The following is a 19,067-nucleotide window of genomic DNA, read 5'->3' on the forward strand; positions in this document are numbered from 1 at the left end:
AAAATTTTGTTTGAATCTGGGCTTGTCGTAAATCACAAGTTGTTCCAAGTACATAGTCGCATGCAAACACGTCTTCGCGTAAATCAAAAAATGTCTCGACAGACGCGACTGTAAAACATATCTTTCAAACATTCAAGAAGCAACGAGCAATAATTTTAAATAATCGCGTAATTATTTCATCAACTCGTTAATATGCAAAACGATAAACTTCAATTGTCTTAAATTGTACTAAACGTAGGCCGCGCATTATCTAGGTCAACGCGAAACTATTAAACAAACGACTAAAAATAATTAGTATCCCAGAGGAAATTTGGAAAACAGGAAACTCACGAAGCGAGTTTATTGCTTTATCAGAAAGACGTCTATCGACAACGTAAGTAATTAGAAGAGATATTTATTGACCGATCGACACGAAAGTCGAAGAAACACGCATTTTGATTAGTTTTGCGCGGCGCTATTCGCAACCTCGAGGAAAATTACGAACTGGATGAAATGATAAAATATACATAGCAACTAGCTTCTGGTTGTTTGTTGCATAAATTTATGATATGTGTGAAGATACGAAGTTTAAATAAAGGGTAAATGAGTTTTTTTTTTAATTGTCGTCGTAAAGAGTTAGCTACTCGTAATGTAAAATTATCTTAATTTGTTTTATTCATTATCTATAACTGTTGGAAAAAACTAAACATTAAATAAATTTTATGTAAAGTTGGAATTCTTCATATTTCTAAAAGTGGGTCATTTGTCTGAAAAAAAAAGCTAAATATTCGTGGTTGTTTCGCCAGCTGCCGCCTAAACGGGAAATTTACGAGAATAATACTCGTGATTAGACAAAAAAGGCAATTTTCACTCTAATCTTGAGCGAGTTTATTCTGCGGATATGGTCGGCAATTATTCTCTCTTTTGTACTTAACGGGAAAAGTAATGTGGTAAAAGCTTCACGCTATAGCATAGTGAAAATAATTGTACAAAAAAAATGGCGAGGCAAAGGTGATGTTAATGATTATCCGGTGGCTTAACTGTTTTCGTCGGCGATCCAAACTTTGGCAATTTTCCTTCCATTCTCGTAGTTTCCTGGTTGATTTTTTTTTAACATCGTCATGCTTTGTACTTTCTCTGTTTACCGTTACAACGTAACGTTGATTTTCTGCAAAAGAATGATAAGTCGGATTTTTTGTCGGTCGCGAAAGTTCTTAAAATAATTGACACAAATTTGCGCAGGTTCATTAATATACAGATAGATGTCTTTGCGTAAAAAATAGCCGCGAAATTCTTGATATCGCAAAGGACGACGAAAAGGGGTCAGATTTAAATCGTGTTGTCTGTTAGAACAGAATCAATATCGAGAAAATGAGTTTTCAAGGTGATGTTTTACATGTCGTCCGGAAAAAAAATCTCGTATACGCGCGCTACATGGAAGGATTTAAAACAAGCGAAAAAAGGTTTTCAACAATGATAAATTGATAATTAAAAGTGCAGGGTCGTTGATGAAGTCCGTGACTTATTTATGTAGTTCAGTGCAAGGGCCGAATTGGTATTGTGCGGTATATTAAAACCAGTAGTAGTAAATGAAAGTTGGATTAAAAGTCAAGCTGTCTATCATATTTTTACTTGGTGTCGACACACATGTAAGGATTGCAGGATATTACAAAAGTTAGAGGAAAAGGTGTGCTTGAATTCTTTTTATTTTATGATTGTCATTAAAAAAAGGTTGATATAATAGTACACTTGCTACAAAGCTATAATATTTAGTTATCTGACATTTTGGATCGGTGGCGTAACCATAAATTAGGAGAGTGTGAAACTGATAGTGGCGTATATTGTCAGTGTCCTAGTGGATTAGGTTTGAAATATTGATGGTATAGTATTTCTATTTAAATAGAGGAGAAGGGCTTTAAAAAAATTGTTTTCAATGGGTCAACATTCTATTTCACCACATTCAAGAATTGAAACCATTAAAAAAAACTCCAAGAAATAGCAGGAACAATTTACAAAAGTATAGGAATCAAAACCTTCATATTGTTATTTGCATTTTTGCTTTGTGTTAAGTTCTAATTATTTTGAAATAAAAACGAATATCGAGTTTTGACTCAAAAAATCGAAGATATTTAAAAAACACTTCAAATTTGTAACAACGATAGATAATCGACTGATAAAATATAATTAACTTAAAAATAATTACTGTATCTACAGTGCAAATACTTGGAGATTGTGGATATTTTTGTCGCTAATAATTAAATAAAATCAAAATAATGTTTTTAGATATGTCTAATACATGAGTCAACTAGAAGTTTTCTGTAAAACTCTAAACACTAGTTAAAACTGGTACATTTATACACAAAAATAACTAATTTTGATTATAAAAAATGTATTTCTGAGGACTTTTTTTATTAAACAGTTAACACATTTAACTAAGAAAAAGCCGAGTGTAGTGTCATTCTGATGTAAATCAAATTCATTAATTTGCATTAATAAAATTTGTGATTCAATTCTATGTACGAGTATAGTGTAAAATTTTCTTTGATTATATCATCTCTGACGTAACTTACTTAACTAAAAATTTAACTGAAAAAATTGAAAACACGTTGGTGCTTGGTTTATCTATTTGTAACACGTAAAGACAATAAAAATAAAATCTTAGTACAATCTTAAATTACTTCTTTGCCCATATTGCGCCATAATTTATTTTTAAACGACCGCGTTTTTTGTGCTTTACACGGACCCCGGAATTTACGCGGAATCTTTCTTTCAGCTTCACATGAAAATTCATAATTATTAGAAGACGTCACCTTTGATTATTTCATGCATGCAAGAACAGTTTTTATTTGCTGTTACATAATTGTGTTAATAACCTGTTACCATTTATGAATTTATAATTACTCCAATAAAGTACTTGATTTGTTGTTATGCTGATGATCAGTCTACCAGGGTACATGATGTCTTATCTTGTGGAAAGATAAATAAATTAAAGGATTTTTCGATAATCGCAGTCCCACTTATAATTTCTAATCAAAGTATGAAATTTAACAGCGCTTTTTTTATGAATAAATTATGTAGTTACATGTTTTTGTGACAATAATAATCGGTTTTAATTAAAAACAAAATATGTTTTAATTTAAAAAGGGTCAAGTGGTATGGCTCCACCTTGCCATTGAGCTAGTGGCCTTAAACCGTGCGAATTTATAACACGGGTGTTCCTAAAACTGTCGCAATATTTCACTTAAAAAGAGCAAGGCTTATAGTTACTAATTTTGAGAAGTACCCACTCACGAGATGAGTAGGTGAATCAGCGTAGTATTTATCTATAATTATACCTGTTTTTACATTATAATTGCATAATGTTTGCTAATGAACGGTCTGCACTCGTGGGTTTGTCCCGATAATCGAGTAAAGTAGTTTTAATTTCCACCCGAGCAACTAACTATTCGGGGATTTTTCGAAAATGCACACGTGCTACGCTCACAAATTCTAGTGTCAAGTGCATCCGTTCTGATTTCTATTTTCGCTTTCGGGAAAAAGGCCAAGGGAAAATAATTCAGGCGGCAAAGAGGCGTTTATTTTCAAAGGTAAGACGCAGTCGCTTAATGACGAGTTTTCAACAAATAGGTCTTCTCTCTTGGCAACTCATTATCGATTCTTCAAGGGTGTTTATGATCGTCATGTAACGTTAATTTAACGTCGAAAGCTTATGTCGGTCGAGCTTAAATACAATGCGAAATTGGACGGATGAAACCCTTTTAATAAGGGGCTAGGCGAACTTCTTCGACTTGAATTAATTCGAGAATAAAAGGTATTCCAAGAAGAAAACTTCTCGAGCATATTCTCGACGAAAGGTGCGATGAATAATTCCGATTTAGCGGCGGTGTTTGGAGTTTAGGAAAATGCGCTTTAAGGTGAACAATCGAATCGATAGGTGGAGACATTTGCATGTATGGGGTGAAATTTAGGGGAAATTTTGCCATAAGTACTCCAGATTCCGACCAGATTTTAAATGAATTCCCAGTTTTTTCAAATGTATGTTTCAAACGTATGTTCGAAAGTTGATTTTTCTAAACAGTTACAATAAAAATAATTGCCATTTTTTTTCCGCGTGGATGATTATTAGATTTCCAGTAAATTATTTATTATTCAAATATAAAATACAAAATTACGGGAATTCTGATTACGCTCAAGTTATATGACTGGAATTTTTTATTATTTACAAAAGTTAAATGGCGATTCATTTCATAGCACATTGTTCATCTCATGAACAATGAAAACTGTGATTCCCATTTATATATTAAGGAGAGAAAAAAAGAACGTGGGAAGTGAGACAATTACCTGTGCAATTTGTTTTTGGAAATATGGTGGGAAGGGTTCTACGTAGTTAATTTGATTCAAGTTGATAAAAATTCAGTTTATGAAGAATTATTTTTATATTTTGTATTCAATTAATTAATTTTAAATGTTATCCATTAAATTTAATGGTTATTTATATAATGTACAATATTTTTTGTACTTTATTACAGGAGAGTAAAGCAATATCTCAAATCAAACCTAATTATGCTCTTCATTATGTTGATAATATTTTATTATTTGCAATAAATTGGAATCTTTTTTATTAAATAGAGGATTGAGAGATTCCATATCATTTTGTAGTTATGTACCTATTTTTTACAAGCGAAATAATCGACAATGTATTTAATTTTTCGCAATCTTGCACAAAGTTTGTCATAAATACAGGGTGATTCAGATAAAATAATGAGCCCGACGTTATGGCGGTGCAACCCAAAAAATAAATTTCATTTAGGTTTTGATGATCTAATTTTAATTACGATTTGCATTTGCAATCTAAGTTATCTTATGTTGCTCTGACTGTGCAATTTATGATTTAAAAAAAAACTGTTTGCCTACCTTTAATGTTTAATTCTTTCATACATTTTGTATTGGGTTTACACCGAAAAGACCTATCATTCCGCGAGAACTGAATGGCACTAATGATCGTTCTCTGCACTGATGTCAGAGTAACGTAAGATGATACGAGTAACTTGGATTCAACTTGCAAATCCTAATTTAAATTGGATTAAAGGCGTAAATGGAATTTGTTTTTTGGGTTGCATCGCCAGATCGTCAGGCTCATTATCTTATCTGAATCGCCCTGTATTTGAACATTTATTCATCGATTAGAAAAAATCTTTGCATTTTTTAAATCAAACTTTCGGCATTGAATTCCGGAAGACCACCTGATGCTGTATCATAATAATACAGCTGAAATAACTTCTACTTGACCCGTCTGTTGTCGCGAATTAATTTTATGAAACCAGATTTTCCAGCGAAAAAACGTAAACAATAGTAACTGACAGATGATCGATAATAAATTTATTTTTATCTGAGGACTTAAATATGTCAGTTTGATTCGCAAAATAACATTTAAACCTCGTTAGTCATCTCGTTAATTAATGATGAAGCAGATCTAGTTTGTTGAACTTCAGTAAAGAAAATCATAATAACAATAATTGTAAACTCTAACTGTACATAAAACCTGACCAAGTACCTATAAATAAACGTGCTGTGCGAATAAATAAAAGGCTCATAAATGTCGGTCGATTGAGCAACGCAATGTCGAAGGTAATCTCATTTACGACGACTTCCGATCCAGCCTCGTATTAACAAAAGATTATAAAAAGAGCACCTTAAATCTCCCTGCTTAAATAGAATGACACGATTAACTCGACTCCGAGCAATTTAGGTTCACCGAGAATTTATTAAATGAAATCATCTTAACAAGGTTGTTATGGTAAAGCGTCCATATTGTTCTAAGGATGTTATCAGAAACTTGCGGTAAATGTGTTGCCTTAGTTTCGTTAAATTGTATTTCATAACGTGAGACCCTAATGGTGCTGCTTCTACAAACAAATCCCATTTAATCCGACGTTATGTAAAGGATGTATGCACGAAAACACTCCTAGCAAAGAAAATGCATTAATTATGTAAATTAGAAACTTACAAACGCGCAACGACTGAACATTTTTTTTTTATTTTGAAGCCTTGTTTACTCGAATTATTAACACAAGATCAGCTCCACCGGATAATATCAAAAAATACAAAGCCGAATTAAATGCGGCGCATCCACCATTTTTCACCCATTCAGGTTGCCAACCCCATATCGAAGATGTTTACTTTAGCTTGCAGATTTATATATTGCTTTTCTTCATTAAGTCTGGTCACAACGTCGTACTGAATTGCAAATCCGCGATTTCCATAAACGTTAACGGAAGCGGAGGGAATGTTTTCATTGATGATGGACTCGATACGACGCTGATCAACGTGGAACGCGTCCTAATGAATCCTGACAAAGGAGATGTAAATTTTTTGACGCAACTTGATCGTAAAAATTGTATCGATTGGTGGAAAAAAATTGTATCGATTGGTGGAAGGACGTCAGAGGAAAACCTCATCGATGTAAGGTAACTCCTTCCAGGAAGGAGTTTTGATCAATTTAAAATTTATTTAAAATTATTTAAGTGACCCTGGAGTTTTGATCTTTTGTTAGAAGACAAATTAAAGCTAAAAAACAGGAAGAAATTAATTTAACTACAAACCAAAAAGTTTTCTTTTTTTTAGTAGTTTAAAATAATCTTTTCACGCTTTAGGGCGAGATACTATTTTGCATTTTATTTTCAAGTGCATTAAAATATTCATTTTATGCAACAAAAAGACTATGTACAAGAATATGTTAAACGAAGAATATATTTCTATTAAAATAACGCTATTTGTAATTCCAACAGAAAAATCTTACTTTGTCTGATCTTCTTGAATAAGGTAAAGATTAAATTGGTATATACGTAAGAAAGAAAAGTTTTTCAACACGATACAACAATTCTGTTTTTTATTATCTCTCAAGGAATTATAATATACCTATACGTTGATCTAAACAGTGTATTGAAAATAAAATCAAGAAAATCTAATAAATCGTAATTGAAGACAAATTATTTATAGACTAATAAAAAATTAAATTATTTTACTCCGCAAATTTAATATTTGTAGCATTTGGTATTGATACTTTTTTTTTCTTTGTTTTAGGCTGAAAGCTCGCAATTTTAACGCAATAATGTAATTGAGAGCATTTACTGTGCACGCAATATTGTAATTTTTATTTAAAGTTAGTGTCCTTATTTTGGCAATTGTAGGAGAGATAAGATTTGCCTTGAAAAAGTTACAATCTTGTTATTAATATTATTGTAACCCACTTGCAATTTTTTCTAATTTTTTACTGACCATACATGCTACGTTTCAATAACAAGAAAACAATTGATTTGTTGAAATAACCTTGACTTATTCTATTCTAGTATCCTTCAAAAGGACTTGCTGTAACCCCAGTATGTACTCAACTCCTACATGTCTGTGTATTTTTAAGATCACAAGCTTCATTTCTTGTCATAATTGAATTGTATAAATAAAGGTATGTGTTTCTCAAGGTGCTCAACTGGAACCTTTTTGTCAGCTCATTATTCTTGTTCTGACAATTCAGAAGGATTTTTTACCACGAAACACTGACACAATGCAGCCAAATCGAGAGTTTCGACATTTCATAATAATGGTGTGTAACCATTGCCAAACTGCCATTCCCAATTATGGTACATACAACGACAAATCTAACGCAATGGAAGGAAGCAGGGCCAATGTCCGTTAATTAATATCCTTCATCGTCGTGTACTTAACTCACAAAACCTGTCTAAGAAAAATTGTGCAATTTTCTTCGAAATCTTCGCTCCGGCCTTTCCAATCAATATGTTGATGAAATTTAGCAGATTCTTGAAGTTTTTCTGGCGAAAGTACAAGCTTCCGAATTAGGTACGCCGAGACCTCATTCTTTAATCAGGAAATAAATTAATGACATGTACCACAATCATTTGTTGGGATGCGTGCTGAGAGTCACGTGTACAGTGTCTAGGTTAGTTTAAACGCGTATTAAATGAGATTTTACGATGAATATGAAAGGTTCTGTAATAAATCAGATGGTGTGTGTACTTGCTAGATGACATGTAAACAGCGAAAGGAGCTAAGATGCAATATTGTGTAATTTGGCGGTTGGGAGGAACATTACGTCACTGAAAAAGTCAAGGAGGTTGATTCGAATTGATTAGATACAATGGGTCAAAAATGACACAGGAAGCAGGAAAGTGAAAAAATGGCAAACCTGGTTGGCCTTAATTTAAAACAATTGAATAATCCTTAAGGAAGTGTCATGTATTTAATTGTAATTATTTTATTATACAGTTTATAAACTAAAAGTGATTAAATTTGTTGACCTATTTTCGAGTAATTTTATTCAGGTCAATTAAAAATTTTTGAATGAAGAAGAATAATTGTGCCTTTAGTCATTAAGTGAAAATCTCGGCTCGAAGTTGGTAATTTGCTCAACGTGAAACGATTAAAAATTTTAAATATGGTTTTTAATAGACAGGTAATTATAGAGCACTGTTGTGAAAAGTTCACGACTGAACTTTCGAAAGTATCATTCAAATCTTGAACAAATAGAATAAATAGAAGTTTATTGTTGATTAATGTTTCTTTTTGGCGGTGGTGATTTTAACGAGTGTCATCGGTGGCGTAACGGCGTTTCCTTTTTGCGAGATCCTTGTAAGTTGTAAAATAGGCGTTTCTATCTGTGAAAATTCAGCAGTGAACAAATCCGGCCAATGTCATTTAGATCCGTGATTACTAAAGCAAACAAACTTCTCATTGTACTTTCCTTCCTCAATTCCGCGCAGATTTAATTAAGGAACTGAGCGGTAATAACGCCCGGTGCACGGTGTAAGGTCGAGTATTTGGAAGACCATCGTCCCGACTCGAGGTTGGAATTTTTAAAAGTTTCATACATAAAAACCCATTAGGCAGGCTCTCGCCCTGCTAGTCCCGTTTTGATAAATTGCTCGGACGTAGAGGTGAGGTCGAATGGGGCAGGTACATAAGAGAGGAAGAAAAATAAGTGATCTGGGGCAAGGACGATGGAGGCCGGATGATGGTGACCTTCCACGACGAACAAAATCATTGTCCCAATCAAGACAGATTTAAATACAGTCATGTGAAGAAATTATTGGACGGTTTTATATGGAAACGTACACTAATTGCAGAAACTCTGAGAACAGAGGCGGACTGTCTTCGATTGCTTAATTGACCTAATTGATTCAGAAAATAAACGGCCAATTGTACTCGCTTATTAAAGGTTGCTATTGAAATTTTAAATTTAAATGCGAGCAAACTGCCCGGAAAATCAACGTCGCAACCATCTGGATGTTAAGCTTCAGCAATTTCCCGACGCGAGATTAATGAAGCCGATCGTGTCCGTATGAAAAAATGCGCTTATCGCGAATTTTCATTTTCCGAGGAAATCCCTGAAAATTCATATTAATCAGGATTTCAGTCCCACTGCTCGATATTAATCATAAAAAGTCGTGGTTTCGGTGAATCAGGATCAAGGAATGTACAGGAGAGAAAATGCTTACACTTTCCATATTCAACGTCATGAATATGATACATAGTTTTAATTAGTCAATCTGCGAGTAATGTTTATGACTTCAATCAATAAAGCCATGTTCCAGAAGGTTTACGTCAAAATATCCAACGTTTAATTAAAGTTCGAATTAATTAATACAGTATGGGGCATAGTTTTAAGGAAATTGGAGTGAAAACTTCTTATCTTATTAAACACTTGAAAATGTTGTTTAGGCGCGACCGACAATCAATGTCTCGAAATTTTCCGTATTTTTGTACAAAATTGGCAAACAAGTTTGTGACCCTCAAAATATAATTGTTTTTTAATTCGTAACTGTTGCTAGCGTAAGTGTACGTTTTGACCTTTTCACAAATATGATAACTGAAAATGCTAATTTACGCTTAAATATTAAAATATTTTGTAAAAATATATTATAACACTAGTTGTATCTGTTTTTTTTAATATTCATTTTTTTAAATTTCCTAGAAATTGTCGGCTTGAATTTTATTGGAATTTTGATTTTGGTGGTTACCACAAAACATAATTGTACGTATACAGGTAAATATCTGGTCTGTAATTATTTCATTTATAAATTTATATGAAGAAAATAAAAGGTAATAGAAGTGTTTCTCTGAAACTACAAGTTATAAAAACATCTATTTTTCCTTTTTAAGATCCTTTCTGTGAGCTTTCTTTTCAAAATTAGTCGATTAATTAAGTTTTGTTTTTATTACTTTTTAATTACATTGATTTAATTATGTGGTATAAGCAAAATCATAAAAAAATAATCGCTTTCTATTTCTTTTCTTTCAAATCACTGCAAATTTTTGTAAGATACTCTATTGTTTATAAAATTTGTTTTTGAATTACGAATAGATAAAATGTCGAAATTTTATTACACATATCTATGTAAAAACTAAACAGAGGTTTAGGGAAGTTTTTACTGCCTGATGAGAGAAGTAAGTCTCAGAGCAAAAGCTTAAAATTTTGAACCACATCGAGATTCAGCGTATTTTTAGCCAAAAATAATCCAGATAACTACCAACCTGGCAGTGCCTGCGCATCATCAAAATTTCTTCCGTAAATAAGTTTATTTTATTCTTTAATCTTCCTGTTTACAAAATCTGTCTTCCTCTAATAAAATTTATTGTTTTTTAATTTATTTTTTATTTGGCTCCCATACTTAAGTGTTTTCTAGAAAATAATAATTTAAATGTTATTCCAAAAATAAAATAATCTCGATCAATTTCAAGATAAGCACTATGACTCCTTTATAACTCCTGCAAGCAAAAACCGATATCATTAAATAATTGACTTGTGTTGAAAGAGTGAATGTGAACGTCATTTAATTTTGTGTTAACAATGATTGACATCGTCGATCACTTTGTATGGTACGTACCGACAACCTAAAAATATTTTTCAACATCAACCACCCATCGAGAAATTCTTTGAATCTAATTTTATCAAATGTATATGCAAATGTTTGAACATAATCAAAGCTCCTTTCATGTCACTACAATATGAATAAATATTTATATTTAGAAATGTTAAATGAAGTTATCTTTTGAAGCTGAGGATTTCTTAACAGTGTGTGTCGTAATGTGTCCATTAGGTATGCTTGCATTTTGTGGTGCAAACGATGGAGTTTGACCATCATGGGTCGTATACAGGTTGCTAATAAATATAAACATTCCAATGCGTCTGCCGGTTCTAAATATAGAATCAAGAAGTAGGCACGGCTTTAAAAATGAATTTTTCGCGATTATGGTAGTCAAAAAATCAAAGTTCGATGCTCTTGAAAATAAATTCTGGTTGTTCTAGTGATTTAACATTAAAAAATAAATATGATTCACATTGACATTGCGTCCCAAGTTCAAATTAGAATTGTTGGTAAATTTTAATTAGGTTTGAAATGATGTTATCATTTTTCGCTCAAATTTGCATAAAGTATCAAAACAGGAAGTTTTATTACTGCTAGCGCCAACTAAATTGAAATTTCGTTTCATATTCATGTGACAAGATAAATTAAATCCCATTCAGCACGTGTCCCACGATAAAACAATCCCGGTATTATGACGAGTCTAGTTTTATCCGAATATGAAATCTCGACACTTGAAAAATAGGTGAATTTTCATAATTACAAAAACAAATATTATTGTTACAAAAGTAAAATTCCACAACCTTTGAATTTATTTGGGTGTTTTGTCTGAAATTCTTTATTAAATGGAGCTTTACAGATGAATGAGTAATTTTTGATACTTTTGTTGAGGTAGTAAAACTACAAATGCCAACGTATGACATTTATTTGTGCATAAATTTATCAAAATACGAAAAATCCTACGAAATATGAAAAAAATTCCGATTTTTGTTGCTATAATAAATTTTTATGAAGTACGAATTCCCATATAAACGAAATATAGGACCGACTTGTTTTGAGCGGAAAGAAATTCTAATTTAAATTTTCCAGTTGTTAATTTACAAATCCTAATATAAAAGTGTATCAATTTCCAGATGTTTTTTGGAAATGATTCCTTTTTTTTGTATTTTGCAATTTGTAAACTATTACAATAAAAATATAGAAACATCATAAAACAATTTATTTATTTAAAGATATTAATGGAGGTCACTAGTTTTACGTAACTTTTACAACAGTACTAAACTTCCGAGCCCACATTGCTTTACGCTACGAAAAATAACTACAAAATCGAGCTTTTGGTCTTTAAAATAGCCGGAAATGTATCTACATTATTGGCCACAAACTTGTTTCATTTAAATAGTTCACATTGAAAATTTTCGGTCATTTCCTGTTCCTTTGTGTGTAGGAAACAGTTTCGGTCAAAAAAACTAAAAATTCTATCCAAACAATTATCGAGCTTTTTTAGTGGCGATAAAACCAAATGGCAAATTTTAGTGCCAATTACTGAAATCAGTATTAGCAGAACTGAACTAACTAATTTATCACTTACGAATTGTGTGCAAAATCGCTAATGAGAGTATCATTTTCTCACTAACAACTATGTATTTTCATGTGCTTCTGGCACTGATAACTAAAATAGAATTTAATGACGTTTTAACTTATTGACATAATAAACCAAACAGAAACTTTTTGTTTTATTGTAATAAACGTTGAACTTATTTGAACGGAGTAAATACAAGTTTTTATCTATTGACAGCAATCTAAATTTCGATCTGTTCCACTAAATTAAAGCAGTGAATCTATTTCGTAGCAGACTCGTTTTTAATGTCAGGATGTATTATTATATTAAAAAAAAGTGTACGTTCGAAACCTCAGAGGAAACATTATTGCATCTTTTCTTCGCCACTTTCAGTGCTTTTAATCAAGTTGAAACTTTTATGTGTGTACTTCCATGAAGAAAAAAGTTGATTAAAAATCTGTTGCATTTAAATAACTGTTATATCTGTGCTATTTAGATTGCTGATGAACGGCTTTTTGCTGAAAACATCAACCCACAAGATTAAATTTTTATCTGAAGTGATACTTAAGGTCTGCTTCAAATGTGGCAAATGCGCCGAAAAATCATTTCAGTAAAAAAATATATCTGATATATCTGTTTTATTGTTAACATATGTACCTAATATTTTAAATATTTAAAATAATCCACAAGATTGTTTTGAGAGAACGTTAATTTTAAGAAAAAATCAAATTTAATATAAAAAACTTTCAAGTTTTAATAAACTTTCAACCATTGTTTTACTTTATTAGTCTTTTGATCTTAATGTTAAGTAATGGTTTTAATGTTTCTGTTTTATTTTAACAAAAAGTGTACGATTTTAACTAGCGTAGTCGCTCAGATAACGGAACATACTCGTAAATGTGTAATACAAAAAGATCTATTACTTTAATTTAAACCACAGTTGTAAAAGTTATAGTATTACGGTTTTCTATTTTAGTAATCCATTGGCTGTTATTTTTCTGTTGCAATTCGTCCAATTAGTGGCTAATAATCGAAATGTCCTCGTGCATCGCAGATAGAGCCATAAATCGTTAAACTTCCGTTCACAGAAAATATTATCGCAACATAAAAATCGCATTTGGGAGTACCTTCAGAATTCAAGTTAGGAAGGGCAGACCGCGCCCTAAAATAAACTCCAGCCGGACGTGCGACTCCGGTCGCGGTTCGTCCTTGAAATGGATCCGATAATTCTGGTAGGAATCCGCCGCAAATGCCCACATAAATTAGTTATTTACGGTGTTTAAAAATACGCGTTGTTTATCCACATCGCGAGTGTTGGGGAGTCGCGTGAAAGTATCGGCTGGAGCTAGCGAAACGATAGCAGCAGTCGGTACCAGCAGGTTAGTGCACCGTGGCGTATCCAAGAGTTTAGTTCGTTGTGTCTTTGATAAAGTGGAGCGCGATTCTGTCGACAGTGCTGCATCCTCTGTGAAGTGAGAGAGAGTTGAACAATCGGTGGCGTTCCGCGCGACCAACCGTGTGAAAGTCTTACTTCTTGCACAAGAGTCCCGGGATGTAAACAGGAGATGATGAACCCGGAAGTTCTGCAGGTGGTCCACGAGAAGGACCCCTGGATCGAGGAGTCTAAATGGGACACGATAGAGGAGGAGGTGACGGAGATCGTAGATAAGAAGAGTAGAAGGAAGTCGTGGCACGCGATCAAATTCGAAAGAAAAAGGCGGAAGGGAGTCGTGGAGCCGGGATCGCCACCCGAAGCGAGGCAGAAGAGGCCTTCCTGGTGGAATATCTTCGGGGGACAACAGTGGCCAAGGTATTGATCCGTTCGGCCCTGGTACACCCACGTTAAGGACGAATTCGACGGAAATTGTTCACTAGCACGCCCAGACATTCATGCCGAGTGAAAAAAGATACTTTCAATTTACCGCGCCCATATTGAACTATTGTTTGTGTTGATTCGGGCTTGATTAATCACTAATCACAATCAGACAAACGAGGCTTCATGAACATGGAGAAAAGAGTGCCAATTCAAGGCAAAAAATATTTTATTAGGAAAAACTTTATTCTCTGTGGAGAAATGAAACCCCACAGAGTAGGTACCAAAGCTCTGAAAAAATGAATTAAAAAATAAAACACAATAGTGTTCAAAATAGATTTTTTGGATTTTGTGTGATATTCTTCAGATGAATTAATGCAAAAATATGAAAAATCGTCTAATTGCAATTTGTTGTTTGATGTGAAACCAGTTTAGTTATAAATCGAAGTCAAAAATTTACTTACTTCCTGCAGATGGATTCTCAAATTGCTTTTCCAGAGATTTTCAATGTTTAAAGAAATTGAATATTTTGGTTACAGTTTATATTTACAGAAAGGAGCATTTTAGAATTGTTTTAATTTTTAATTAAAATTTGTCTAATTTGTTCTTTAATTTCTATATTTAGGTTTATTATTTCGTTTACTGCCTCTTTGAGTTAAAGCAGAGATTAATGTTAGAATGTTTTTCAGTCGCTCCCATATTCAAAAATTTTGTACCCAGTTTTATCATATTTATTTCGTCTTTTATATTTTGAGGTTGAACTATAGAAATTGTCAGAATCTAAAAATACTTTTGTATCTTATTTTCATTTTAAATATACTGGCTACATATAATTACTTCGAAATTAGTGGTCATTATTATTGTTTACATTGTTAAAGTTGGCAAATTTATCAGATTTAGAATTTTTAACAATAAATTTATCTAAAATCACTAATCATGTATACTTTTTGAAATTGGTTTCATTTGGATTTCAAATTTATCTAATTTGTCTGGCTCCATGTTGAAGTTGCATTGTTGATCCGTTCAATTAGCTTATTTTCGATGATTGATACAAAACAACTGTTAATTAATCCATCTTATTTACTGGAAACGCTCATTACAAAACAACTTTATCTTATCAGCATTTCAAAAATCACAACATTGCTAAAATAATTGCAATGTTTACGATGACCGCTTTATCATAGTGGTGGTGATTACCTTATTATTTTTATTTTTTCAGATTGCAAAGATTACTTTCATTTGTTTTATTTTGTCTTGATACCAAATCACTGCAGTTTCATCTCGGCTAAATTTCTATTCGTGGATTTCGTCGACCAATCATTCTGTCAGTTCTTGGGTTAGTGACAAGCAATTTGCCGGCTTTGTGAACATGTGGTTTGCAGGATGTGTTAAGGCCAAGGCACAACAAAACAAACAGATAATAATTATTGATAGATCGACTTGTGTTTAGTGTAATTGGATATGTAAACTGTAAGAAACATTCATTCAAAATGGCGTTATTCGCGATATATAGAGCCTTGTTTTCACTCTCGACGTATTGTTTCAGGTTATCTCGGCCATAAATATGACGAGATTTATGTCTATATTTGGACAACGGTTTTATAAATAGCTACTTTGTTTTTTATTGTTGAAACGTACCGAGTTTGAAAAATGGCCGATGATAAATCTGTTCTTGGGAAAATTTCAATTGCGTTACTAATTACAAAGTTTCCAATCGTTTCAGACGATAAATATTTGAAGCAAACGATTCTACATGATTTTATTGTGTTTCTAGTACAGCCAGCTGCCAAAACTTTTCCCACCTATAAACATAATAAAACCAAAATAAATAAATTGGCTTAATTGAGAATAATTGACTGGAATTGTATAAACATCCGTCCAAAAATTGCAGTTTTAAATAAATTTTACTCTTCATAATTCACAAGATGACTATTTACTTCTGTAAAATTGGAGCTATTTATTTTGTTATTTACGTGCTTGTAACATTACAAAGGGATTTAATTGTCTCGAGCTTTTCACATAAATTCTAAAACGCTTCAAATGTTGAAAAAATACCTAATTAATTTGTACTTGCGTATGTATTAAAATCAGGTGTGACTATAAAATTCAGAATTTCAGAAACTTATAAGACCCTTTATGGTAATATCCGCGAAGCTGCAATTAGTTTTTTGCAAAGAGGTATTCAGGAACTAAATTATTTCTCAAAATTTGACTTTTTTATTAGCGAATTTATGCTTATAATGATAAAAACGTCAATAGGACATTAAACTTTAATTAAATTTTAAATAAGTTAAATCTCCTGTTTTGGTTATCTTTTAATATTTGTTTATGTTTATTATCTTTTCAATATTTTAATTAGTGATAGTGATTGTTGTGAATAACCTAAAGCCGTCGTATTATATAGTTATTGTTATGCAGATAGGTATTCGGATATAAGAAGTAATGATTTCATTGTTTTGTTTAAACAAATAAATACTTATCCCACCACAAAGTTGAAATTCTGACATAAATAATGGAAATCTTTGAAACTGGACAAAAAAAGATAATTATTTATTCAGATCAAGTCTTTTGTTTTGTATGCGAATTTTTGTTCGGATGTACTTGGACTAATCTGGGATGAAATTATTGATTTAGAAAAAAGTTGTCAAGGTTTTGACTAAAAACTAGCACATGCGACATTCTTGGAATAACTTGGAATAACACGTTTGAAAAACAGATCAATTAAAAATTTCGAAATCTTTCATTTAAACTGAATCACTGTGTATACTTTTCATGAAGGTGCGTTTTTTCTATTTGTTTATTGTCAACAAATAAATAAAGAAGTTTAATTGAAAACGTTCGTGCGCAAATTAAAAATATTGGATGAATTAAAGATAACGACTTAACAATTTTAAAAAATTTAAGCGATAGTCAAGGCCGTGATTAAAACGCACATGTTATTTTTGGAACTGAAAACAGAAAAAAAAACAGCTCTGGGTGTATAACCTAAAAACAGAATTTTATTTTACTTAAAACATTAAACATAAGATTTTTCTCTCACTGATTTAACTTCCAAAGATCAAAACGTCACTGTTTGCACCGGATGGGTTTCCAACGCTCTTCATTGGCATAAATTTTCTCATTTTACCACAAAATAAATATTAATTTAGCTCACATGCAACCGCTAGTTTCCATCAATTAATCGAGCACTAAACTAAAACGACCTTGCACCTTAATGCGTTGATTACACCGGAACAGACGTAATTGCGGTTTTTAAATTTATGTAAGTGCGGTACCCCCGAAATGTCCGATGCTTAAGCTTCAAAAAAAGCAAGAAACAAAAGATTTCGGTAAAGTCAGCGTTAATCCGCGACCCGGAACATAACAAAAAGCCTCAGTAATTTATGTCGAATTTTTTGCACAATTAGCTCGTACTCGGAAAACTCCAGGATCAACCAGACGATGATAATTACAACCGTCCGGATCCGAATTGTCAGCTTAATGTTCGGAACATTTCGGGGTGTTTGTAGTGCAGAGCAGCTTTTAGTTTGCATGATTTTTATTTTTGTTTTGCTTGACCAGGTCGCGTAGGGCTTCGCAGGACGGAGGAAGAGTTGCCAAAGAAAATGTGCCATGGATGCGGTATGTATTGTGTTTTTTACATTTCATAGATTTTATTGTAAAGCGTTCGATTCGGATGCGGAAATTGAAAATGTCACGCTTTTGTCAAAATTTCACGAATTTCAGGAGCAAGAGTCGGAGTGTGGACCACGGGATTTCGTCTCCCTTCGACCTCGACGCCCTCAGAGCCAAGGTGGACAGCCAACTGGACAAGAACCTCGACAGAGGTAAGTTCAGTTCTCACCTCTTGTTGTACCTACTTTTATTGCCCTTGTAGCCCTGACAGTTTCATACTTCTTTCTTTGTTTTATTTGACTGTGTTGTACTGATTCTATATTTTATAGAGTGTCGTCTGAACAAGAAACTTATTTTACACAGAAACGTAGAAATTTAGTTTTCATCGTGTAGAAAAATTATTGCCTTTTGTCTATGAGTATTATGTAGATCAAATTATTAGCGTAGATACTTATTTTTCTCACACACGATAAATAATAAATTTTCCCTATTCGGTTTTAGTTAGTTCATCAAACAATAAAATGTTTCAAAATTTTTTTAACATATTTATAAGAATAGTTGAACAAATGTAATTGCACATTCGTGATGCAACGGATTTGCAAACTATCGTTTGCTCGAAGAAATCCTCCAGAGGGTTCTAATTGCGAGTAATTTAACCGTTGGAGGTGAAAGCGTGGTATTATTTTCGTCGAACGCTCTGGTGAACATCGGTACCGTTCTGTTTGTCGCAGGATGTCTAATGAAATCGCGTGGGCTACTTGTTTCGTCCTTGACTTTGTCCTAGGTGTGTACCGATTGCCAAGGAATTTTTTTTAATATTTGAATTTTATTATTTCATTATTATACATTAAAATCAGTTGAACTGCGTTTGTTTTGGTAAAAGAGATGTATTCAAGGTCTGTACTAGGTGGGGCGAGTATCCTATTGCCGGTTTCCATTTTTAAAATGCCATTACTACGCCATTAGAACATTGCTCCTTATGTAAATGTTGTTGTCCTATTCGCCTGTCTCGGATTACAAACAAGACAGATATTTAGCGCTCGGCGTGACGAAAAGAACAACTTTTATTACAAAAGCTTCGTGGGAATATGTCACTTGAGTTTCATTAAAGCGCGAGTTTTCCCAACTTTTTACCCTTGTTCGAAAAAGGTCAAGTAATTAAATAGAGAAGAAAAAAACTTTCCCTTTTCGGCTTGAGAGGGAAGTTGTAAATTTATTACTCGCT

The 19,067-nt window shown here is 32.7% G+C and overlaps 1 protein-coding gene across 5 annotated transcripts in view; it reads left to right on the top strand.

Annotated features, from left to right (window-relative positions):
• Positions 1–19,067, top strand: part of LOC123013851 (TLD domain-containing protein 2) — a 37,749-nt gene that overhangs the window by 6,479 nt on the left and 12,203 nt on the right. Inside the window, exons 1-3 of one of the 5 annotated variants that reach the window (XM_044412691.1) lie at positions 13,732–14,224; positions 17,789–17,848; positions 17,954–18,054. In XM_044412691.1, the coding sequence (XP_044268626.1) occupies positions 13,980–14,224; positions 17,789–17,848; positions 17,954–18,054 (406 nt within the window). In that variant the 5' untranslated portion in view covers positions 13,732–13,979. Of the gene's footprint in view, positions 1–13,731; positions 14,225–15,598; positions 15,698–17,788; positions 17,849–17,953; positions 18,055–19,067 lie in introns of those variants that run through there. The other 4 variants (XM_044412684.1, XM_044412686.1, XM_044412685.1 and 1 more) reach the window with 4 other exon arrangements.

The sequence above is a fragment of the Tribolium madens genome, unplaced genomic scaffold (assembly GCF_015345945.1).
Source record: "Tribolium madens isolate multiple individuals breed KSU strain unplaced genomic scaffold, Tmad_KSU_1.1 Scaffold_96;HRSCAF=242;Tcas5.2_LG5, whole genome shotgun sequence".
Lineage (NCBI taxonomy): Eukaryota > Metazoa > Arthropoda > Insecta > Coleoptera > Tenebrionidae > Tribolium > Tribolium madens.